At 48.5% G+C, this 19,250-nt stretch overlaps 5 protein-coding genes across 5 annotated transcripts; 2 read left to right on the forward strand and 3 right to left on the reverse strand.

The window, feature by feature from the left end:
• Positions 1-311: 311 nt before the first annotated feature.
• Positions 312-710, reverse strand: A1O5_12658 (uncharacterized protein; the record flags this gene model as incomplete). The annotated part of the gene is made up of 1 exon (XM_007753227.1): positions 312-710. A coding segment is annotated over one exon (399 nt), but the record flags the coding sequence as incomplete, so codon positions are not given.
• Positions 711-4,898: 4,188 nt separating this feature from the next.
• Positions 4,899-8,063, forward strand: A1O5_12659 (uncharacterized protein; the record flags this gene model as incomplete). The annotated part of the gene is made up of 1 exon (XM_007753228.1): positions 4,899-8,063. One exon carries the CDS (start codon positions 4,899-4,901, stop codon positions 8,061-8,063), a length of 3,165 nt encoding a protein of 1,054 aa, XP_007751418.1.
• A 142-nt stretch (positions 8,064-8,205) lies between these two features.
• A1O5_12660 (uncharacterized protein) lies at positions 8,206-9,393 on the reverse strand (the record flags this gene model as incomplete). Its single annotated transcript, XM_007753229.1, has 4 exons — positions 8,206-8,511; positions 8,575-8,613; positions 8,665-9,183; positions 9,241-9,393. The coding sequence occupies 4 exons, from the start codon at positions 9,391-9,393 to the stop codon at positions 8,206-8,208; spliced, it is 1,017 nt and encodes a 338-aa protein (XP_007751419.1).
• A 49-nt stretch (positions 9,394-9,442) lies between these two features.
• A1O5_12661 (uncharacterized protein) lies at positions 9,443-11,093 on the reverse strand (the record flags this gene model as incomplete). The annotated part of the gene is made up of 2 exons (XM_007753230.1): positions 9,443-10,885; positions 10,944-11,093. The coding sequence occupies 2 exons, from the start codon at positions 11,091-11,093 to the stop codon at positions 9,443-9,445; spliced, it is 1,593 nt and encodes a 530-aa protein (XP_007751420.1).
• A 5,515-nt stretch (positions 11,094-16,608) lies between these two features.
• On the forward strand, positions 16,609-17,160 carry A1O5_12662 (uncharacterized protein; the record flags this gene model as incomplete). The annotated part of the gene is made up of 1 exon (XM_007753231.1): positions 16,609-17,160. The coding sequence occupies one exon, from the start codon at positions 16,609-16,611 to the stop codon at positions 17,158-17,160; it is 552 nt and encodes a 183-aa protein (XP_007751421.1).
• Positions 17,161-19,250: the final 2,090 nt, after the last annotated feature.

Raw genomic sequence — 19,250 nt, forward strand, 5'->3', positions numbered from 1 at the left:
GGGAGGGCGATTTCGGGAAACGAGTGTATGGGATATCGTTCCCTCCAAAAAGCTAAGATATGATTTTGTCTATTTTTTTTTCAAAGGTCCTATCTAAAATAAATGTTAATCAGCTGCAAAATGGTGCTCATGTTCCAACCCTAACAGGGTGTAAATTCCCTGGTGCCACCATTTAGTTCCTCTACGAGGTTGTCAACCATCTGCTTTAACGCTTGTCTCAGATTCCCTCCATTTCTTTTTACCTTACACAACTAATCAATTTTGTGCTCCCCAGATAAATGTGATGAATAGATTTCTGCTCGTCTAGGTGCTACTTGGGAATAGCGTTGCTGGCAAGTGGCGGTAATTATATGTTCCAGCCCGAATATCCGTTTATACGAAGCAAGAGCTCTCTCGAATAGAATTGCTGCTTGCACGACCTTCTTTTGTGTATCTAATATACACGCTAGACATACCACGCTCTTAATCGTTGAAACATCCTCTCTTCCTAAGGTCTGTTCCTTTAGGTCCAGGACGTGCCGAAGTAAATCCTCAGCTTCAAAGAACTCCCCTTGATCAAACAATACCATAGCAAGGTTTGTCATGCTGGTCCACGTATCAGGGTGTGTTATGCTCAATGCCGTTAGGCTTAACTGCAGCTCATTTCGGTGTAGTGTTTCTGCTTCTGTGTACTTATTTTGTTTACTGAGCACGGTGGCTAGATTATTCATAATTATCCTCCTGGGTCCATTTTCGACGAAGTTATCAAAGTGGAGAATTCTTCGAAACAACTTCTCTGCAGGCTCTAAATAACCGGCTTCAGCTGACTGTATTGCTAGTCTGTTGATGTGATCGACTTCGTTTAAGTTTTCGTGTGATTGAGCATCTCCGAACATCGTTGCTTTACGTTGCATCTTGGCACCTTGTGGCGTGTTTCCTTCTGAAACACTGACAAAATACGCTGTTGAATTTATTGCGGGCTAATATACAAGTCTAAAACATACAATGAGATCGAGGCTAAGAGCTGGGAAAGTAGCATCTATAAATAAAATTTGTGAACGGCTGACATACGGTAGGTATAGTAATCGCTGTGCACCACTATCATAGAGAATACAGAAATCATTTAGATAAATATTAATACTAATAATAGAATGAGCCTATTTATATACGCTAGGTTAAGAACGGCTATTGTTACTGTAAGATCGAAACACCTCAGGGGAGTTTCCACATCTGGAGTTGTATGGGTCCCAAAATCTGCCCAGCCATGGCTCGCCGAAAGTACCAAAATAAGGAACCCAGGGCGAAGGACCAGTATAGGTCCTAGCAAGCGAGGCCAAAATATTTGATTTTCAAATAAATGGTTGGCTAAGACCAGCCATATAGGGATATCTATATGCATAGTCACTACGATATCGCGGGAAGGAATAATGCCGAGCCCAACAACCGATAAGTTGACTATCCTGGATTCTAGTATAAGACCGTTGTGCCTTTTGTTCGAATATATGCTTAGACATATTAATAAACGGACAACATTCCGCATTCTGCCTAGCATCAGCGCGCCCCATCGGGGCCCTATCGATGCCTGCGATCCAGGCGCCCCAGAAAGAATCAAGGAAGGCATGGAAATGCAGCAAGCCGCAAAGAAAATACCTACCTCCGCCCTCTCCTAGATGATAGAACAACGAACGTGGGAGAACGAGCAGCTCAGAAAGGAGCTGGCTTATCAACAAAGAAAACATGGTACTGTACAGTATAAGTATGTACCTTTTAGAGGAAGTCAAACTAGTCGAATCGCTTCAGAATGCCTTGACAAACTTCCAACAGTGCGAGGCGGAAATTGAAAATGAGAGTGTAGGGATAAGAAGTCAACGCTAGAACTCTCTATCTAGATAGCTGGCCGCCTTAAATTCTCATCAATCGCGGATGCTCTCTACCCATGTTCCGTGTTGGGGAAACTTATTGTTGAGAAAAGTCAGCGCTAGCCACTGTGGTCACGGCGGTGGCTGGGGCGAAAACTTGAGGTGTCCAGCTAAGGCATTCACGAGACGTTCACAGGGTCACCGATAGAGCATCTGGAACGGTGTTTGACTTGCAAGGCAGATTCAGGAACCGCCTTCCTGGCACAGGCCAAATGGCTATATAAACAGAAGGAACTCGCTGAAGGAGTAGATAGTAGATGGGAGCCATTTACGACCACTTTGACCTTGACACTTGTCTCCCCACCATTCAATGAACAAAAGGCTTTGTGGGGTCCAGTGCCGCCGCTTCCGGGAATCGGATCCCCAATCCATCCATTTCCCGGCTTGGCATTGTTGCCTAACAATACGTACAAGCCCATCATTTTCGTTCTGAACCCCGTAAGGATTTATACATGGCTCGCAACGAAGCCGGGGGTGCCCAACCGAACTGGACGGTCGATTTGACTAGACTGTGCACCTTATCCGTCATTGCGTTTAATGCAAGGACATCGTTAACCACTGAGGTTGAAAGCCCCGCCACAATACTCCCTCGAAGCGCCCAGATGCAAAAGTTCAAGTGCAATAACGGGATCCACTCAAAATGGGTCCAACGATAAAAAAAGAGTTCTGTCACATGCCCCAGACATACCCTTTGTTTCTAAAGTAAGCAGCGGCGAAAGGTAAGATGAATGTCGAATATTTGCCATGATCAGCTATGTGCATTGTTATGAAAATCAGGGAGGACCCATGCAGAAACCTCAACACCTAGCTGGCGCCGATCTTACTCTGACTAACCAGTTCTTCAGTTATGCCTACGCTTCCTAGCCATCGGTGAACGTGGCTATAGACACCGAGTCTAAACCCACTGGCGTTAGCGAAGTTCCTACGAGCCCCCAGTTACAGGGGAATTGAAGTTAATTATGGAAATTAGTCCGGAACGTCTTTCTCAGCCCAAGAGATACCCTGAACCTGAATAGCCGTAGTGGGAACCAAACCACTAAAACGACGATCATCGTCAGGGGGTCAAACTCTATTGTTTTCTCCGAGCCTCCTAAGTATTTGTGAATTTATGAGTAGTATACGTGCTTAAGAAAACGGGCATTCCCCGTTAGTACCGGATCCTCTGGAAGATTTCTAAGAGCTCGAAAAGTCTAAAGTTTCGCTCTGGAGCCGGTTTCTTAGAAATGAATAGGAGTAAACGATTTAGCACCATATGGTAAGTAGAAAATAAAAAAGGAGACCGAAACTGAGAACTCTTCACTGATATAGGGATTTAGCCGATATAAAGCCACTGCCCTCTTTCGGGCCATTATACTATCCTCACATCCCAGGACACAGCAATGGCTAGACGATCGATAAAACTTCACAATAAGAAACTCAAAAGACGGCTAGAGGGGCTTAAGAGTAAATTATTTAAGTACGGCGAACTGGATGACATCGAGCTTGCTTTCGTCGTTCGTAACCGGGCTAAAGGATCCTTTTATTCGTACATATCGAACGAACAGGTGTTGTCGTGGCTAAGTATGGATCACATCGTGAGTTAAAACTTCTACTATATCTTCTTTACTGACTTTTAGGGAAGCTCACTCATCCCCGGTCCGTACATGAAGGTCCTTCGGAAATACGGAGCTCTATTCTAAAGAAACGCCCCGATTCTTCAATTATAGCTAAGCAGAAAAAGTCGACCGTCTCGGAACTCGACGGTGGTGAGAAGTCGATGTTAAACGAACAAGCACCGGACGTAATCCTGCCCGAGAGGCTTACCAGAAGACAACCATTTACTGTTCGAGAGCCGCCATCGTTTAATTTGAGTATATTGAGGAATAGGAAATGTTGGAAGGCTTAATGATGATGCCCATGATTATTTATTTTGTAACCCCGAACCGAAGTACTGTATCTAATGCGCAAGCTAGTAACTATACTAGGTTAATTTAATATATCTATTCACGGGAGGCGGTGATTCCTCCCTTATTGGGGAAAGCTGCCTAAGTATGTACTTCCATGAACAGTGTCTGTAATGCAAGTCGCCAGCGATCTCGGCTCGGCCGGTTAAAGAACTCTCTCCGGGCATTTTAAGAGTATTAACTGGATAGGTCGTGGCTTCCAAGTCGTACCCTCTATGATAATAGTGATGGATCTCAACGATTAAAGGCTGAGGATTGGAATCCTCTCGTCGGATACCCCGCGCTCGTATATATTGTGGTCTAGAGTATACTCCGGGTTCGGGGATCTGCTCTAGAGGTAAAGGGTGCCTTGTTTGATATCTTCGAGATCGAGGTTTACCACAGAGAGCGCATACGTATATTCTACTTTATGATTTAAGTATATTAACCGGAGGAGGATGAAGAGAAGATGGCCTCACTTTGGAGACAAAGACCCATCCTTGCTCCCACTTGATTTATCTTTGACCATATGTCATGAAATGTTGAAACATATATGCGTCCATCGAAGGTTCAACTCGCGGCCTGTGGCTGGGTCAGGATAAGCGACGATTGAGCGTAATTATGACGGTTGGATGCCTGTACAAGCAATACGAAGTTCACTTCAGCAGGTTAGAGGAAGGGAAGACAGCGATCCATATATTCTGTCAGTGTACGAGAGACCGGCGGCTGCAGCCAGCAGCAGGCATTACGAGGCTTGTGGATAACAGAAACCCTTACGCCTTGACAGTACGTATTTTATGTTCTTGCTTTTTCGTGCAGACAACACCTCCCGTCCTTCAGCCCACACTTGCTCACGGCGTGCACGGGCCACAACTACGTCGACGTAGTTGTGGCCCGTGCACTCCCAAGTTACCGATGTTTTGCCAAGGCATCACGTACACTACTATGCACGGCAAGACAACCACTTCTCTACTAGCAACCCACGCGAGACAGAAGCCAAAACAGAGACCAAATCAAATGTTTTAACAGCACTCCGCTGTCAATACCACGGAAGTTTCAAACTGTCATCCTTTCAACCATGTCGGATGTCGAGGTGAGAATACAAGGCATAGAAGAGATGCTCAAGAAGCTCGTGGTTGTTGTGGACGCGCGTGTGTCACGTGGCCGGCACCGGTCTGCCACATCACGCAAGCGAAGCCAGTCGCCCTGGAAGACGATCAGGTCCATAATTGATGAGCTGGTGAAAGATATCCAGTATGTCAAAGAAATGGTCGAAGGCTGGGATTTCAATACGGGTCACGACCGAAACCCGGGGGCTGATCACCGAACCGCCACTCCGGCAGCAATATTACAGATCTCAGATCCGCCGCCACATGAGAAGCAGCAACTTAGCCACAACTCTTCGAACACTGCGGAAGGCACTCAAAATGGTGGACCAATTTCTGCAGATCTCAGCGCGAAAACAAACCGTCTGGCGATTCCTGCGCCGCTGCTCAGTGAGTCGGACATGGACGAGAATCGCGTTCGATCAACTACCATTCCTGACCAGTTTCCCACTGCACCAACTACTGTATCGACCACTGTTCCCACTACTGTCGAAAGGTCAGAAGTCGAACAAAACACTGCAGTGGTCGTAACTATGCCACGCCCTTCGCGGCACCCTGTCTCGACAATTTCTCAGTCTGCCATTTCCGCAAAGAGCGTATCTCAAGTTCCTCGAAATCCGGACATCACCATCCCTTATCGAGAGGAGTACGGCGTCGTCGTTCTAATGCCCTTGAACAAGGATCAGTGTCGCGATACACCTTTTCTTCTCTCGCAGGCCGAGGCACTAGGTGCGCGGGAAACTGGAATATTCAAGTACATAATACCAGAGGATTTTGATCTCAACAGGCACACTGTCCGCAGCGTTGCTACACGCGTGTCCAGATTCACGTCTCGCATCGATCCGGAAGGCGTTTTTTGTATTTCACGGACCGAGGATCTAGAGACGCTCGATATTAGCGATACCAGTTTCATTTCCACTGAACCAGACGAATTAGCTGAAATGTTGGAGGGCCGTCTTGCCGATCCCGCAGCCATAAGCAAGATGCGATACTGTACAGATATTCCGGCCTGGACTGCCGAAGATCGACAACGGCTGGGCTTACCTACGGAATCCCCAATCTGGCCTCTAAAGAACAATCTATTAGATCGCACTAAGTATAAAGTCGACGGGCTCCATCGGCCGTACGGATATTTATCGGGCAAGGATGGGTCGCTCTTCACCATACACCGCGAGGACGCAAACTTAATATCGTTAAACGCTCTATACAGTGGAAGAGAGAAACCGTGGTGTGCCGTGGCTCGGAAAGATAGCTACCTCATCGAAAATGAAGTGAAAGGCGGGAAATGTGCACAGAAGGTACGACACGGTTCTCGCTGGTTTCCGCGATCGAAGCTTAAAGCCATGGGTGCTTCCTTTGTCACATTTGTCCAACGCCCGCGGGAGGTGGTCGTGGTGTGGGGGGATATTTACCACCAAGGCGGTACTGTTGGTCCCGCCACTGCCGAAGCTGTGAACTATGGCGGGCCTAACTGGAGCATCGAGGGCTACTCCGAGTGCAGTTGTACTTGCCCCGGATATCCTATTCCTAATGCGCTCTTGGAGTTACGTGCCCCGAATGAACCACAGCGTGAGCAAGACGACGAAGTTTCACAGGGAGCTCACGACTCGGTCCAGACTCAAGGACGCGAGCGGCTAGCTAGAGACCGTCCACCAGCGCGGACCCGGGATGGTAAAGCGACAGAGACAGAACTTAGGATGAACCAGCAGGAGACCAGACCCCCCAAAAGGCGCAGAGACGTGCCGACCCCACAGCAGTCCAGGAAAATGACCATGATTCGGACCACCCTCAGTTCAGCTGATACGATGGGGACTGAAACCGAGATCTGCAATGATCTAGTCTCACGGATGGTGGCGGCCATTCGCAGTAGAGACGTAATCAAGCAGTTCTTTGACATTGTCCAGGGTCGTCGGGACCTCGAACCTACAGCGTTACAAATAAATTTCATCACAAGCCCGTCTAAAAGACCACTTCGCCAAGATCCGGCCCAAATGCTCGAGAACGATCTGAAGATCATCAGCACGCTTTCACGCAAAACTGCCTTTCATGACTTTCTTACTCGTTTGTTCCAAGTCCGTCTTGCCGATCATGTCAACGAAATTAATCAAGGCCGTCTTAGGAGTGAGGCAGCCGTCATTGCAGGAATCCTGAAGCGCACGGGGATGTCGAAACGCCAGTACCTATATCATCGAGATAGGGGCGCGAAGTGGCGGGAATACTGTAAGGCGTTTCCAGGTATCCTTTGTTTCATCCCTTTTCAAACTCAAAGATTTGGCTTTTCTTCGACATCTTGGCTCGACCTTGACGAAGGAGATTTTGTCTCCTTACGTTCTCATCTGGAAAACGACTATACATCCGCTCTCTGCATCGCTGGGAGAGCATTTGAACAGTCACTGGACCCCGCGGCAGACGATGTCGACTTCATCTGGGAAAGTCTGGATGTATCGCTGGACAAAATCTCGGATGGAGAGTTGGTCTCCATTCTGGGACTCTTCCCGGCAAAGGACGAAAACATATATGATCCTGATGCGTACCCGGAATGGCCTAGACCAGAAGAATGGCCCGACGATTCACCGTGGCCGGTTGACCCGACGTCCCTGCCTCCTTCTGGGGGGCTTCAATGCAAGTTGTGTCATCAGAGCAATTGCCCTTGTGAACTGTGTCATGAGAAAAATTGCTGTTGCGCCGCTATTCGTCACGAGACACAGCCTCGTATTCGGAAATATAAGGGCAAATATGAAGGCAAGGACCGAGGTCTGCAAGCCGTCGCGAGAGAAGCGGGCCAAATCGCGTATTCGGAGAGCGACATTATCGCCTTCATTACGGGGGTATTAGCGCCTCCCGATACGTACCACAACGGTCAATGTATACAGGTGGACCGAAGCGATATCCTCGGCGAGCCCACAGTCGCCCAGATTAACTGTACTGAATTCGGCAACATCTCTCGACTTGTCAATCATAGCTGTGACCCATCGGCCCGCTTCAAGGGCATGAGGGTATCAGGGAAGTTTAGGATTGCAATCGTCGCTGAACGAAATGTCTATGATGGGGAAGAGATCACTGTCCACTACAGCAAAAAGTATTGGGGAAGGGAAAAATGTCGATGTCCTGTATGCCGATTAGCCCGGCCACTCTAGGCGCTATGTGCTACATATCGGCCAAAGCCAAGAACATTCTGGCGTCGGCCCAATCGTGACCAGTCAATCCTCCGATCAGTGCCTCGCCCCATTGTATCGCTGCCTAGGTCTCCGTCCTCGGAATAAGCAGCAGGCGCCTGCGTCATCTTGAGTCTCTGTTGGTGGCCTTTCGACTTGTTTTTCGTTGAGGATGTCCTGGCGGGCTCAAGTTGCGGGCCTTCTTTGACCTGTTCTCCGAATCGCTCGATGATTCGCTGGGGTCCTCAGTATATTTACCCATAGCGTTCGTTTCGACACATGCACGCAAGCCTTCTACAAGTTCCATTATCATTCGCTCAGGCTCCAGCACGGCGTCCCACCCTCCAATGGGGAGACCATTCGAGAGGCGGGTGAAATTCCAGACAACCCTGATACCGCAGCTCCATCCATCTGTCTGCTGTGGGGTAGGCTATTCATCATATAAACATCAGTCTATTAACGAGGGAAAAAGTTTTAGGGCCATGGAGCTTACTGCTTCGCTGTACGCATATCCCAAATCTGCGAACTCTTCCTACCATCGTGTCAGGAATGCTCTCGTCATCACCTTTAGGAAAGGTCTTACCTCCACTAGCTGAGCGACCCTTGTCAGCGTAAACCTGCCCTCCGTGATCGTTTGGTCTGCCATTGAATCGTAATGACGGATCACTTTCTCCCTGTCGTTGACCTCGAGCAGCGTGAAGTGATTGTTGTTGTGGTTTAATGGGCAGAAGTACACCGGATGAATGGTATCTCCAAAGATATCTCTCGCCTGTTTGCGAAGTCGGTCTATCCTCCGGGCCCAAGCGGCAAGTGGCTTTTCAATAGGTTTTGTAGTTCTGGTCTTCCCGACCTCGTCCAGTGGGACACTATAGCCATGTTTCACAAAACTAGGCTTATCCGATATATTCATAGCGAGGTTAATGATGTCGTCATTCAGCCATCTTCCGTTCCGAAGCTTCTCGAATATGTCACAGGATACTGGTATCTTATTGACCGTCACGGCGTCGATGTCTTCGAATTTGCGCTTTCCTAGGACCCTGCTGCTGACGTCTCTGATCAGCCCGCGAACCGCCGTATCTAACGAACCTTTCGGCATCGGATCCTGCAGCGAAACCAACGTCCTTAGTTTATGTTGTCTAGAGGGGTTCTTATAACTTACCGAATCCAAAGCAAAGGTTACGCGAAGCTCCTGGAGCTCTTGCTGTGATACGAGTTTCTCCTGGCATAGTGCATCATATATGGCGTGGAGGTTAGGTTGCCCTTTATTGACCAACAGCTCCAGCTGTGGACCGAGGATTTGGAGGAGTTTCATTCTTCTTGGGTCCGCCTGAACGCTCCTAATGAATATATCGAGGAGTTCTTCATTCATCTTGGTATACTCCCTGGACACGGGTGGTTAGATCGGACAAAGTATTTCGGCAGGACGAGACTTGCCAGATCTTTGGGCTGAAAAGGATTCCAAGACTGAGCGCTTTGACGAGTTTCGTCAATTTTTGACCTCGGCTGAGTTGCACGCTTATCCGCTTCCTATGACTTCGCCGATGAGCTTCGGTGATATCAGTGTCGCCATCAGAGTAAAGATCGGCCGCGTCCGACTCTTGCTCTACAGCCACCCTGCCGACTCCACCGACCCATCTCCCTCGTGGTACAGTTTCCCGTCGCATGCTCTGCATCGTGTTTAGCACATGCGTAGCTGCGCCTTTGCGGTCCACAAGCTTTTTCTTCTTCGTTCGAATCGTGGTCATCGCAAACTCGACCTGTCTGTCGTACCATTCCCAGGCCCCAATGTACTCGATCATATTGAGTATCGTGACCTTCTGGTTTTGTGTGGACCCTATCTCGAGTATGCGCACCCACATCGATCCATCAGTCCATTGGTCGAAGTTAAATGCGTCGATTGTCTGCTGGTTGTCGTTCTGGTGTGTTTGCAGGATTCGTGAATGGACCCCTGGAGGAACTGCTTCCGGGTGCTTGCTGAACTGGTGAAGGACCCGCACCGCCTCGATGACCAAGTCTATCCAGGAGATTGCCTCCGGCGAGGACGATCCTAATATCGACCCAGGAGATGATGAAATACTTTTGAGTGATGTCGGTATTGTCTCTCTAACAATCTCTTCCGTTGGGGGGGGGGTCGGCGCACCCTCTGTTGGCTTCGGTGGGGTCACTACCGCTGGGTTGGCCTTTGTCGGAGGTGTCGACGGTCGGGGTAAGACACCAGATTGCGCGTTCTCAACTCTGTTGCATGACGTGGCTTCTGACGTCTCAATACTCTCCTTCATATCCTTACTTGGTTCAGTTACCGTTCCTCGGCGGTCCGCAGTATCCACTTCGTCTGGAACAGAGCAATCCTGGGTGATCCGTTGTTGCTGATCCGGGTGCGACAATGTCTTAAGTTGAGCTGCATTGACACTCTCAGTCGATGTCTCTGGGTCGACTCCCGCGTTCTGATCTTGCAAGACGAGGTCATTTGCATCGAGAACCGATGATTGGGCACCATGGGCGGTAGAATTCCCGACCGACACGTTAGCTCGGATCGCACTGTTTTCCGGCAGGCTAGAATCGCCCGTAGAACTAGGTTCTTTCTTTGTGGCCTTGGCCGACCTGGGTGGTCTGTAGGACAGGTCCTTGCGCGACACGGGCTTGCGAGCCCCGCGTTTCGCGGCGTGGTGGGTATTCCTTTGTACTGCGTCTTGTTCTTGCTGAAGAGAGCTGTTAATACTGCTCCTCGCCTCCTGAATTGCCGTTGCCACTGCTTGCGCGGTTTCAGGAGCTGCCTCGCATAGTTGTCGAATTATGACACGGAACTACCGCGGATCGTCGTCAACGCCCTTTGCTAACATCAACTAGGACCAATGCACGTACCTCTTGCAGATTTTGGATATCAGTCTTCGTGTCCGAAGTAATCAAATTGACAAGCCTTCGAAACAGCGAGAGCGCTTCCAGTTGAGTGCTTGTCAATTGACAGTCCCCAGGTTCGTGCTTGGAGCTGGAGCCTGGGTTGTTAGATTCCATCCTCAGCCGTGCAGATGGGATGAAAAGGCGACTCGTCAACAAATGTAAACTGATCGGGAGTTTTCCTGACGGAGAAGAGTGCAGATGCGACCAAAAGCCTGGAGAGCAGACTGAGAATTTAATACGACTGTGTGATTTCGTTTCGGCATCCTAGGATACCGAAGCGCCCTTGTTTGAAAATCGGCCTTAAAGGACCCCAAATCTGAATAGGCTAGGGAGAAACTTATGAAGGCACGACTTCTCCGCCATTCAGGTGTTTTCAATTCGCAAGGACAGGGGCTCCGAAGGAGCGGTCATGCGATTGCCATGGTTGTCCTACAGAGGGAAACCCCGGTGAGAGGGACGCCTGGCATTTCCTCAGCCCGGATTTGACGTCTCCGTTAGTCCCATCTGCCGTTATTCCTGGAAAACCTGGCACCCTGGAGCCATGATTTGCTGTTAACGGACCCAGATGCTGACATTGGTTTCTTGTCCCAGTATCAGCCCGTCGCAGAACTGCCGGCCCGGCAAGGCAGAATCCAGATTGAGACACTCGAACAGGGCTCCAGGGGCTTGCATCTCTTGAGAATGCCCGGATGGCCTCGAACCTTGCAAGGATCCAACGGTCAAAGATTCGGGAGGTAGAAATCCCGCACATGATAGGGACGCCTCAACTGCACTCGTAATTGGTGTCCCACAATCTCCCCTGCCCAAAGTGCCTCGTTAGGTCCGACCCTCCTATCGGCGCTGCCCTTGAGCCTAGCCGCTTTGCAATGACCAAATCTACAGGGTCGATTAGAGAAGACGAGAGCGATGGCTGTGTCATCCTTCACCCAGAATACCAATGCAACGATAGCACAGTGGAAAACATGGAATTGCGTGGTCGGGACTCCATTGTCTCTTCCATACTCGCAAGGGCTTCATACACCAGCATTGCCGCCAGCATCCGATGACAATCAAAAAGAAGTATAGGCTGCAACATGGATTCGGACGGGTCCTCTGGCTAAGTTCTTTTACCTTCTGCAAAACGGTAAAGCCTACCAGATCTCACCAGTCGTCCGGCGAACTCTCGGAGATAGCTGCCGTCTGTAATATGGCTGGCAGCTACGGGTGTCCCGCACAGTCCCATATCCGAGAGAAGTCAGTGCTATCTCTGGATTTGGCTCATCTAGCCTCCAGGACAATGACTTTGTCGTTTCACAGAGGGACGGCCACCCCGGCAATGATGGCCCTTGCGGTAGTTCGCCTTGGGGCCAGGCTGACAGATGGAGTTGGACAATCATCTCCTCCACCATTGCTTAATGAGGATTGATCGATGGCCATGCGGAACATGAGCCCCATGTACGAAAGTTTTGGCAAATTCAGAATCGCAAATGCCCAACTCTTACTTCTGAGAGCCAGTTCGACTCGAAAACCAAAAGGGAAATCGTTCGAAAGATCCATTTGATCTTCCTAAAGCTGGCATTCGATGGGAAGTGCGGAGTTGGTGCTAGCGTACAATAACGGGCAAAGCCTGCATTGAACGGCAGGCTCCAAGCACATCGACCGCCCACCATGACAGACCATGTCCTCGGAGTACCCAAATCCCCGACCAGGATCGATGGCAAAGCAGGCACTGGCATGGCAAGGATGTTTCGGAGGATGCTGACCACACTCGACTAGGTCCTGCACTGCCTCCTGTTCTCACCCTTGCTCTGGACGGTGAAGTTAATCCCAGGCATTGCGCTTGCCAGAGGGCATCGACGAGTATAAAACTCGTCGTCCACGCTTGTCTTCGTCTGTCTGCTCTTCATTCTCGTTTCACTCCTTGTCCCCACTACAACATTATACCGCATCATCGTTTCTCCTGGCTATGGCCTTCACGCGTCGCCTCGGGAACTCGCGACAACTCCGTTCAGGTCGGATTCTCAGATCGCCTCCTTTCCCAACATCAGTCTCAAAGCGGGGGAGCAGCAGCAAACAGCCCGCCCAGTCCCAGAAACCACGATCGCTCAGAAGAGTCCAATCTGACAACCGCTGTGTCAGCGAAGCAAGTTGGTAACTCGTTCTATGCACAGAGCCGGCAATACTAACAGAAAGAAAGGTGGCCGCGAATTTCACGACACTGGGCCTGATTTTGAGCCAGATCCTTCGGTGACGAGAGCTTCGTTGCCGTCATCAGCAACGTGTGACCAGTTTGCAATTGACGCAGATGCTGCCAGCCTGACTTTCAACCCCTTAGGAGAGAGAGACATAGACGCAGCTATCAACGCACCAGAGGATCTACCCATCAGCCTCGAAGATGCAGCACTACCTTCTGATGATACTGCAGCACTCCCTGACGATACTGAAGTACTCCCTGACGATGCTGGGATATTCCATGATGATACTGGACTACCTTCTGACGAATTCTGGCATCATGACGCCGTCTACGACCGAAGATTCTGTTTTGAGCATGGTGAGACCGAGTATCTTCTTGGCACTCCTGATAGGTGGATGCATCCTGATGACTTCGACACCCCGAATGCTGAGTCCAAGTTGAAGGCCCTGTTTGACAAGTCGAAGGACACGCTTCCAGACTTTGACCCACATTCACGACGCTGTCAGGCAGAGTGCTGGAGCAGTCTATATTCCCAGGTGTATGCCGTTGTGGATATACCTGAAACCGAGAACAGTAGTCTATATTTAGTACGATGGAAGGCCTGTTGGACTCTTGAGAGCAACATCAACGATAAAGGTTGGCTTGCGCCGTCGCTGAAAGAAGCCCAGAAGAATCGGGGCTGTCGACGGAGCAAGCGGCTGGAGAACAGCTTTGAGAAGACCGAGGAAAACTATCACAAGATCATGTTGGTCGTACGTCTTGATTGATGCTGGGAATCAGAAAAACATGTGCTGGTATTATAGTACTGGTTTAGGGGCGAGCTGGTATACGTTGTACAGGAAGATTGAGATTATTATAGCATCGGGAGGATAGAGATGAGAAACTAAGGCTTATCTAGCATCATTTATCTATCGTGCGTTTGCGGGACAATTATCGACGGATATTCTGACGCGGGAGAAGGGGAGAATAGTGAAGGCTGCGAGATTGAATCAAATTACGATCGTACATAAGATTCTAGGGCAAGGTTGTTGAAGCCCACCGTCCTAGCGAATTCTTGGATTGGCTTTCAGTTCGTCATCAAGGCCAAACCATCTCCAGTTCCGGGACCTCATTAGTCTCTGCCGAATCGATCGGCGACAAAAGTCCATTCTACGAGCAACGCACCTGTCGACAACTTGGGGAACAAAAGAAAAGTGAGAGAGTTGGGTGCAGGGGCAATTGGCACTCGAAGTACCAGTTGTACATTTCGTCACGCAAGGCATTTCACCACGCCGGGATGTCGATTACATAACTTTCACTGATAAAATCCGTTTCGAACAGGTAGGACAAGTTGGAACCTGATAGCTGCCGCCCGCTTGTGGATTGTGGTCTTTCCAAGGCCCAGAATTGTGCCCAAGGGGTCCCGCACAAATCTGCGTAGGGCCTCTGCTAGTCAGCGCATTCTTGATCAATAACCTACCAGACCCAATTGAAGGACGTAAAATAATGGAACTTTTCGTTACATTCAAGGTCGTCGTCGTGGAGTGGGCCGAGAACTAGGCCCCTGACTATACAGCCTCGTTACTAGATCACGTGTCACAAAATTATCATCTTTGTGGGTCTCAGCAAGTCTCCGGAGGCTCCCGATACATTTCCCGATGTAATTACCTTGGAATGGGAGCGTTTAGCATGATCACTGATCGATAATATTATAAAGGAAATGGATTCGAGAATCTATACTAAGACGCTATCAATAGGTACAAAATTGGTATTATAAGATAGATAAGATAGATAAGATAGACAGCTATCCAATGAGGCTAATATTATGATTTTCGAATGAAGGTGGGCTGCAATAACAATATAATTTCTATGAAAGAGGTCATGTTTTATTGGGGGCAGACAAAGTGCTAATAATGTCCGGGGCGGTAGTTTTGGTCTTAAGAGGCAGTTTTCAGGACCCTTCCATAGCAACAGAAAAACCCATATGTTGGTAGGACCAGAAATGGGGAAATTGGGACCAAATTCACTATTTGCATTTTTGGACGGCCTCGGAGCGTGCTAGAATTAGATTTGTAGGTGGCAAATCCCCCGAATGAAAGTGGCCCTTAAATGAGCCCTCGCTTCTACGTTATTTTGTATAGAGGTTCGGCTGTCTAATTGGAAGGCAAATTGTCTATGTTTTACTATTCATGAAAAGATGGATCATCTTTCAGGATTAACGAAGGACGAAATCGCATTCCACTCATACTTGTGGGGTCAGCACGATACAGCTGGGAAAGTCAGACTGTATACACAGCCTCCAAAGTTCCGAGGACTCTTTGCGAGCTTACCAGGCGATCACTCTTTTCTCTTTGAGAATATCAATCTCACACTATGGCCTGAGCTTGTTAGCTTTGATTATAGTACCCTAAGTCGCAGCGATAGAGAGGCAGATCTACTTACAACAAATTCTTCAAACTTTGTCACCTGAAAACGCAATTAAAGCATTTCGGTTAATGCAACAAATTTCTACGCGCCTCGCAATTATAAAGCGACTAACGCCCGAATCCAAGAATCTTGTTACGAAAACGCTTACGGAGGCTGAAATTAGGAACATGAAGGAAGCTCGCGATAATCCGAAGGATGAGAACTTCTTCATTGCTACGAAAGAATTTATCGAAACTTTACCACCTTCAGCACGGGAATGCTTTGACAAAGAGTGCGTCGCAATGCGGTTCCACGGATCCAAAAATTTCAGGGACTACAACCCTTTCGTGGTAACACGCTGTTTCAAGCACTCATTCCACCTTGCTTGCCCAAAGAGTCACGATTGCGTTTGAAATCGGTTTGTTCCTATGGAGCTATGAGGGATCATCTCGTAAACTGAAATATTCTCGTACGATGCAATAAGAACCCGGTCGTTCATGTTTAACTTAAGCAGTTACGTTATTACTGTTGATTTACTTATATAATCTGGAGTTCCCTATTTTAGGCCCTCTGGTAACATATGCCGATAGGGACTCTCACTCTCTTCACAGTATCACGGGACCACGCGTCAAGGGAACCTAGATAATCTCGCGATGACTTAATTGCACCTCACGCATAGTATTCTACGTTGACTCGAATTCTGGTCTCCATGACAGGATGTGAGCGTTCCCGAAACCGATGCCATCCCCAGCTACTTCCTATAATGAAATAGCTCTGAGGATGGTACCTATCCTAGGAACCCTACATCCTATTAGCAATTATCTCTGAGGATGGTGCCTATCCTATGAACCCCACCTCCTATTAGCAAGTAGAGACCATACGCAGAGTTAGTGGGAGTCTTTCGGGCCCTCCTGGCCCAATTCTGGGACCTAGAAGGGACCACAATTCGTACCTGGCGGGAAAACAATTGGAGCGACCACTACCAGCACCCAGTTCGTCCTCTCTGTCTTCAAATCACCCTCTCGCAACTTTCTTCAGACCTCCCTTCAACATCCCATACCTAGGTTCAATATGCATTACGACACCGTTACCACGATACTCCTTACCATCACTCCAGCATTCTCCCTAGGCATACCTGCTCTTATCACCCGCGAGATTCCGGTCGACACAGTCGGCAATGCGCAGCTCTTTTGGGCCGGAGATACATCCCTGGTATCTCAGTTCTTGTCCATGGCGCCTTCGCTCAGTGGTCAAGATTTGGCTAACGCAGCGGCATCAGCTCTAACTTCCGAGGGTGATGAGCTCACCCAAAAAGGCGTCCTTGACGCAGTATTTCGAACCTTGGGGAGCGGGGAAGCAGGTGGTGCACTGACAGATATTACTGCCGCAAACACAACCCTGGTTGAACAAGGAACATTCCAATTTGTTGTTAATGGGTTGAACGATCTCGTGATCAATGGGGCGGATTTTTCTCCTGACCAAGTGCTTTCCTCCGTTACCATGATCAACACTGTGCGATGCAACAGCGTCCTGCCTGCCATTGATATATACTTAGGGTCGGCAGCCGTATTATCTGGGAGGCCGTTCCCTAACGTTGCCGTCAGACCGGATAACTGCCCCTGAAGATGCTCCCGATGTCCAAGAGGCTCCGAGAGAAAGTGAATGGACAACCATTAGCTACTTTTTTATTTTAAGCGAACTCCTGTTCTTTTGGCGGTACTTAGTTTTTAGATTTTACTTTTCCGGTTTTCGCACTCTAAAGGTAGAGGATACTGGCCTCAGTTATTCATCGATACTTTGTCTTGAATCTTTTGCCAATTTGTACTTGAGCCAGGTTTAAGAGCTTGCTATTATATGGGCATTAGGTCATTAATACGACACTTGGGAACTGGCAAAGTCTGGCGAATTGTTTGGTTTTATGTAGATAATCATATAGCAAAACCCCGTTAACCCATACAGTTAATATCCTCTCCAAACCACACTGGACTCCTAGTCACCGTAGTTATGAAGGATGTTTAGATAGGAGGGATTAGTAAACAGCGTTAATGATTCTGCTTGATGTAATTCCGAGCAGTATCGTAAAGCTGTCAGTGATTTTATGTGAACCATAAACGGGCAAACCCTCGCACCAAAGCAGTGGTGAGAGCTATGACTCGCCCCCTTGTCGGTGGATCACGTGCTTCGAAGCATATTATGCAATAACTGTAGGCTCTTTTTCTGGGAACTCTGGTGTTGACAGCAGAACGCCACTGTGGCATCAACCGAGGCCTCTCTGTAACAACCTCGGTGCCACCGTTGGTCGGTAACGAGGTCTGGACAGAGATGGACAGGTCTAGACCTGTTCAGCAGACGGCTTATTGCCACAGTGAAAATAGTATATAGATAGGCAGAGTCTCTCTGAGGAGCAAGAGGACAGAACACAATCAAGCACATAGATCCACTCTCATTCTGTGTATCACATCTGGCCCTTAAGTGGCCCCCTTTTCTGTACCTGCATAGCCCAATTCTGGGCACTTTGGCATAATAGCGGCCTTTGAGACCCTTTTTGCTATTTGCGGACAAATTTCATGGCTTCCTCGTGGCTGTACAGTATACAGTCCTTTGTCATTCTCACACGAAGTAACTTCCAAGCTTCTACCTAGCTTGTTACGTCTCCATCGACTGACAACCATATCACAACACAGCTGAATTTTTCTAAGTCATAATATTACGTGTGATACCTATATACCACCTCTCCGCTATGTTATGCCTCTTAATAAGATTATGGCCATGGCTTAGAAGTACTTTCAACCGAAAAGACTTCACCTACGATGCGGCCGGTTTAGGTCAGGGCAAGTACAGAAGAGAGTGGCAAGGAGGTGACCCAAGGAATAAATATCAAAGTCTAAGACAGAAGGGAGGGAGGCCTTGGAAATGATCAGATTGATACTCTACAAAATACTAGTTCTAGATTGTAAGCTTGTATTTTTTTTTAATCATAATCAATGGTTGCCCCCAAAGCACCAGGGCGACAGGAAGGTTAAGTCTATTGTGAGGCGTAGTATTCGGTGCGACATGGCTGTGATGATGCTATTGAGCCTCGAGAAGCCCTAAAATACTTTTGATCGGCCTTATTAGGTAACTAATCAAAATAAATCACAACCGGGGCCCAGTTATTGTTACGATGTGCCACTAAGTTGGCCGCGCGTGCCTGCCTATATAATGGACTCAAGCCTGGCCACGATGGTGCTATCTAGGTAGCCAATCAGTGGCACAGAAGCAATGTTGGACCTTCTGCCCGAAGTAAGGCTTATAATTTATCGTTTTGTTCTGGTCCATGACAATCCTATACCCCTCACCAAATATTTCGCCCTGGACTGCTCGTTGCTTCGGACCTGCAGCCTCTTTAGAGACGAAGGTATCCCAATATTTTTTGGAGGGAACTGCTTTATCCTACGACCTACCACTTCTAACGTTGCAAAACGCTTATTCAACCGGTTTGCAGAATATAAAGATTCGATTCGGAACATGACCATAGATTTTCGGTTTGAAAGTCAGAGCCATATCGACCTGATCTGGAATCTTATGAGAGCGCAGCAAGAGTTAAAACCGACACTTAAAGCAGTCTTGCGGAAATTTCATTTTCTCCATGCGCTCTCTTTTCAATTGACGATCCCATCCACCTGCCCCCAACATCGGACTCTGATGGAAGAGGCGTTCTGTGCAAGTTTTAG

The sequence above is a fragment of the Cladophialophora psammophila genome, assembly GCF_000585535.1.
Source record: "Cladophialophora psammophila CBS 110553 chromosome Unknown aczJe-supercont1.36, whole genome shotgun sequence".
Lineage (NCBI taxonomy): Eukaryota > Fungi > Ascomycota > Eurotiomycetes > Chaetothyriales > Herpotrichiellaceae > Cladophialophora > Cladophialophora psammophila.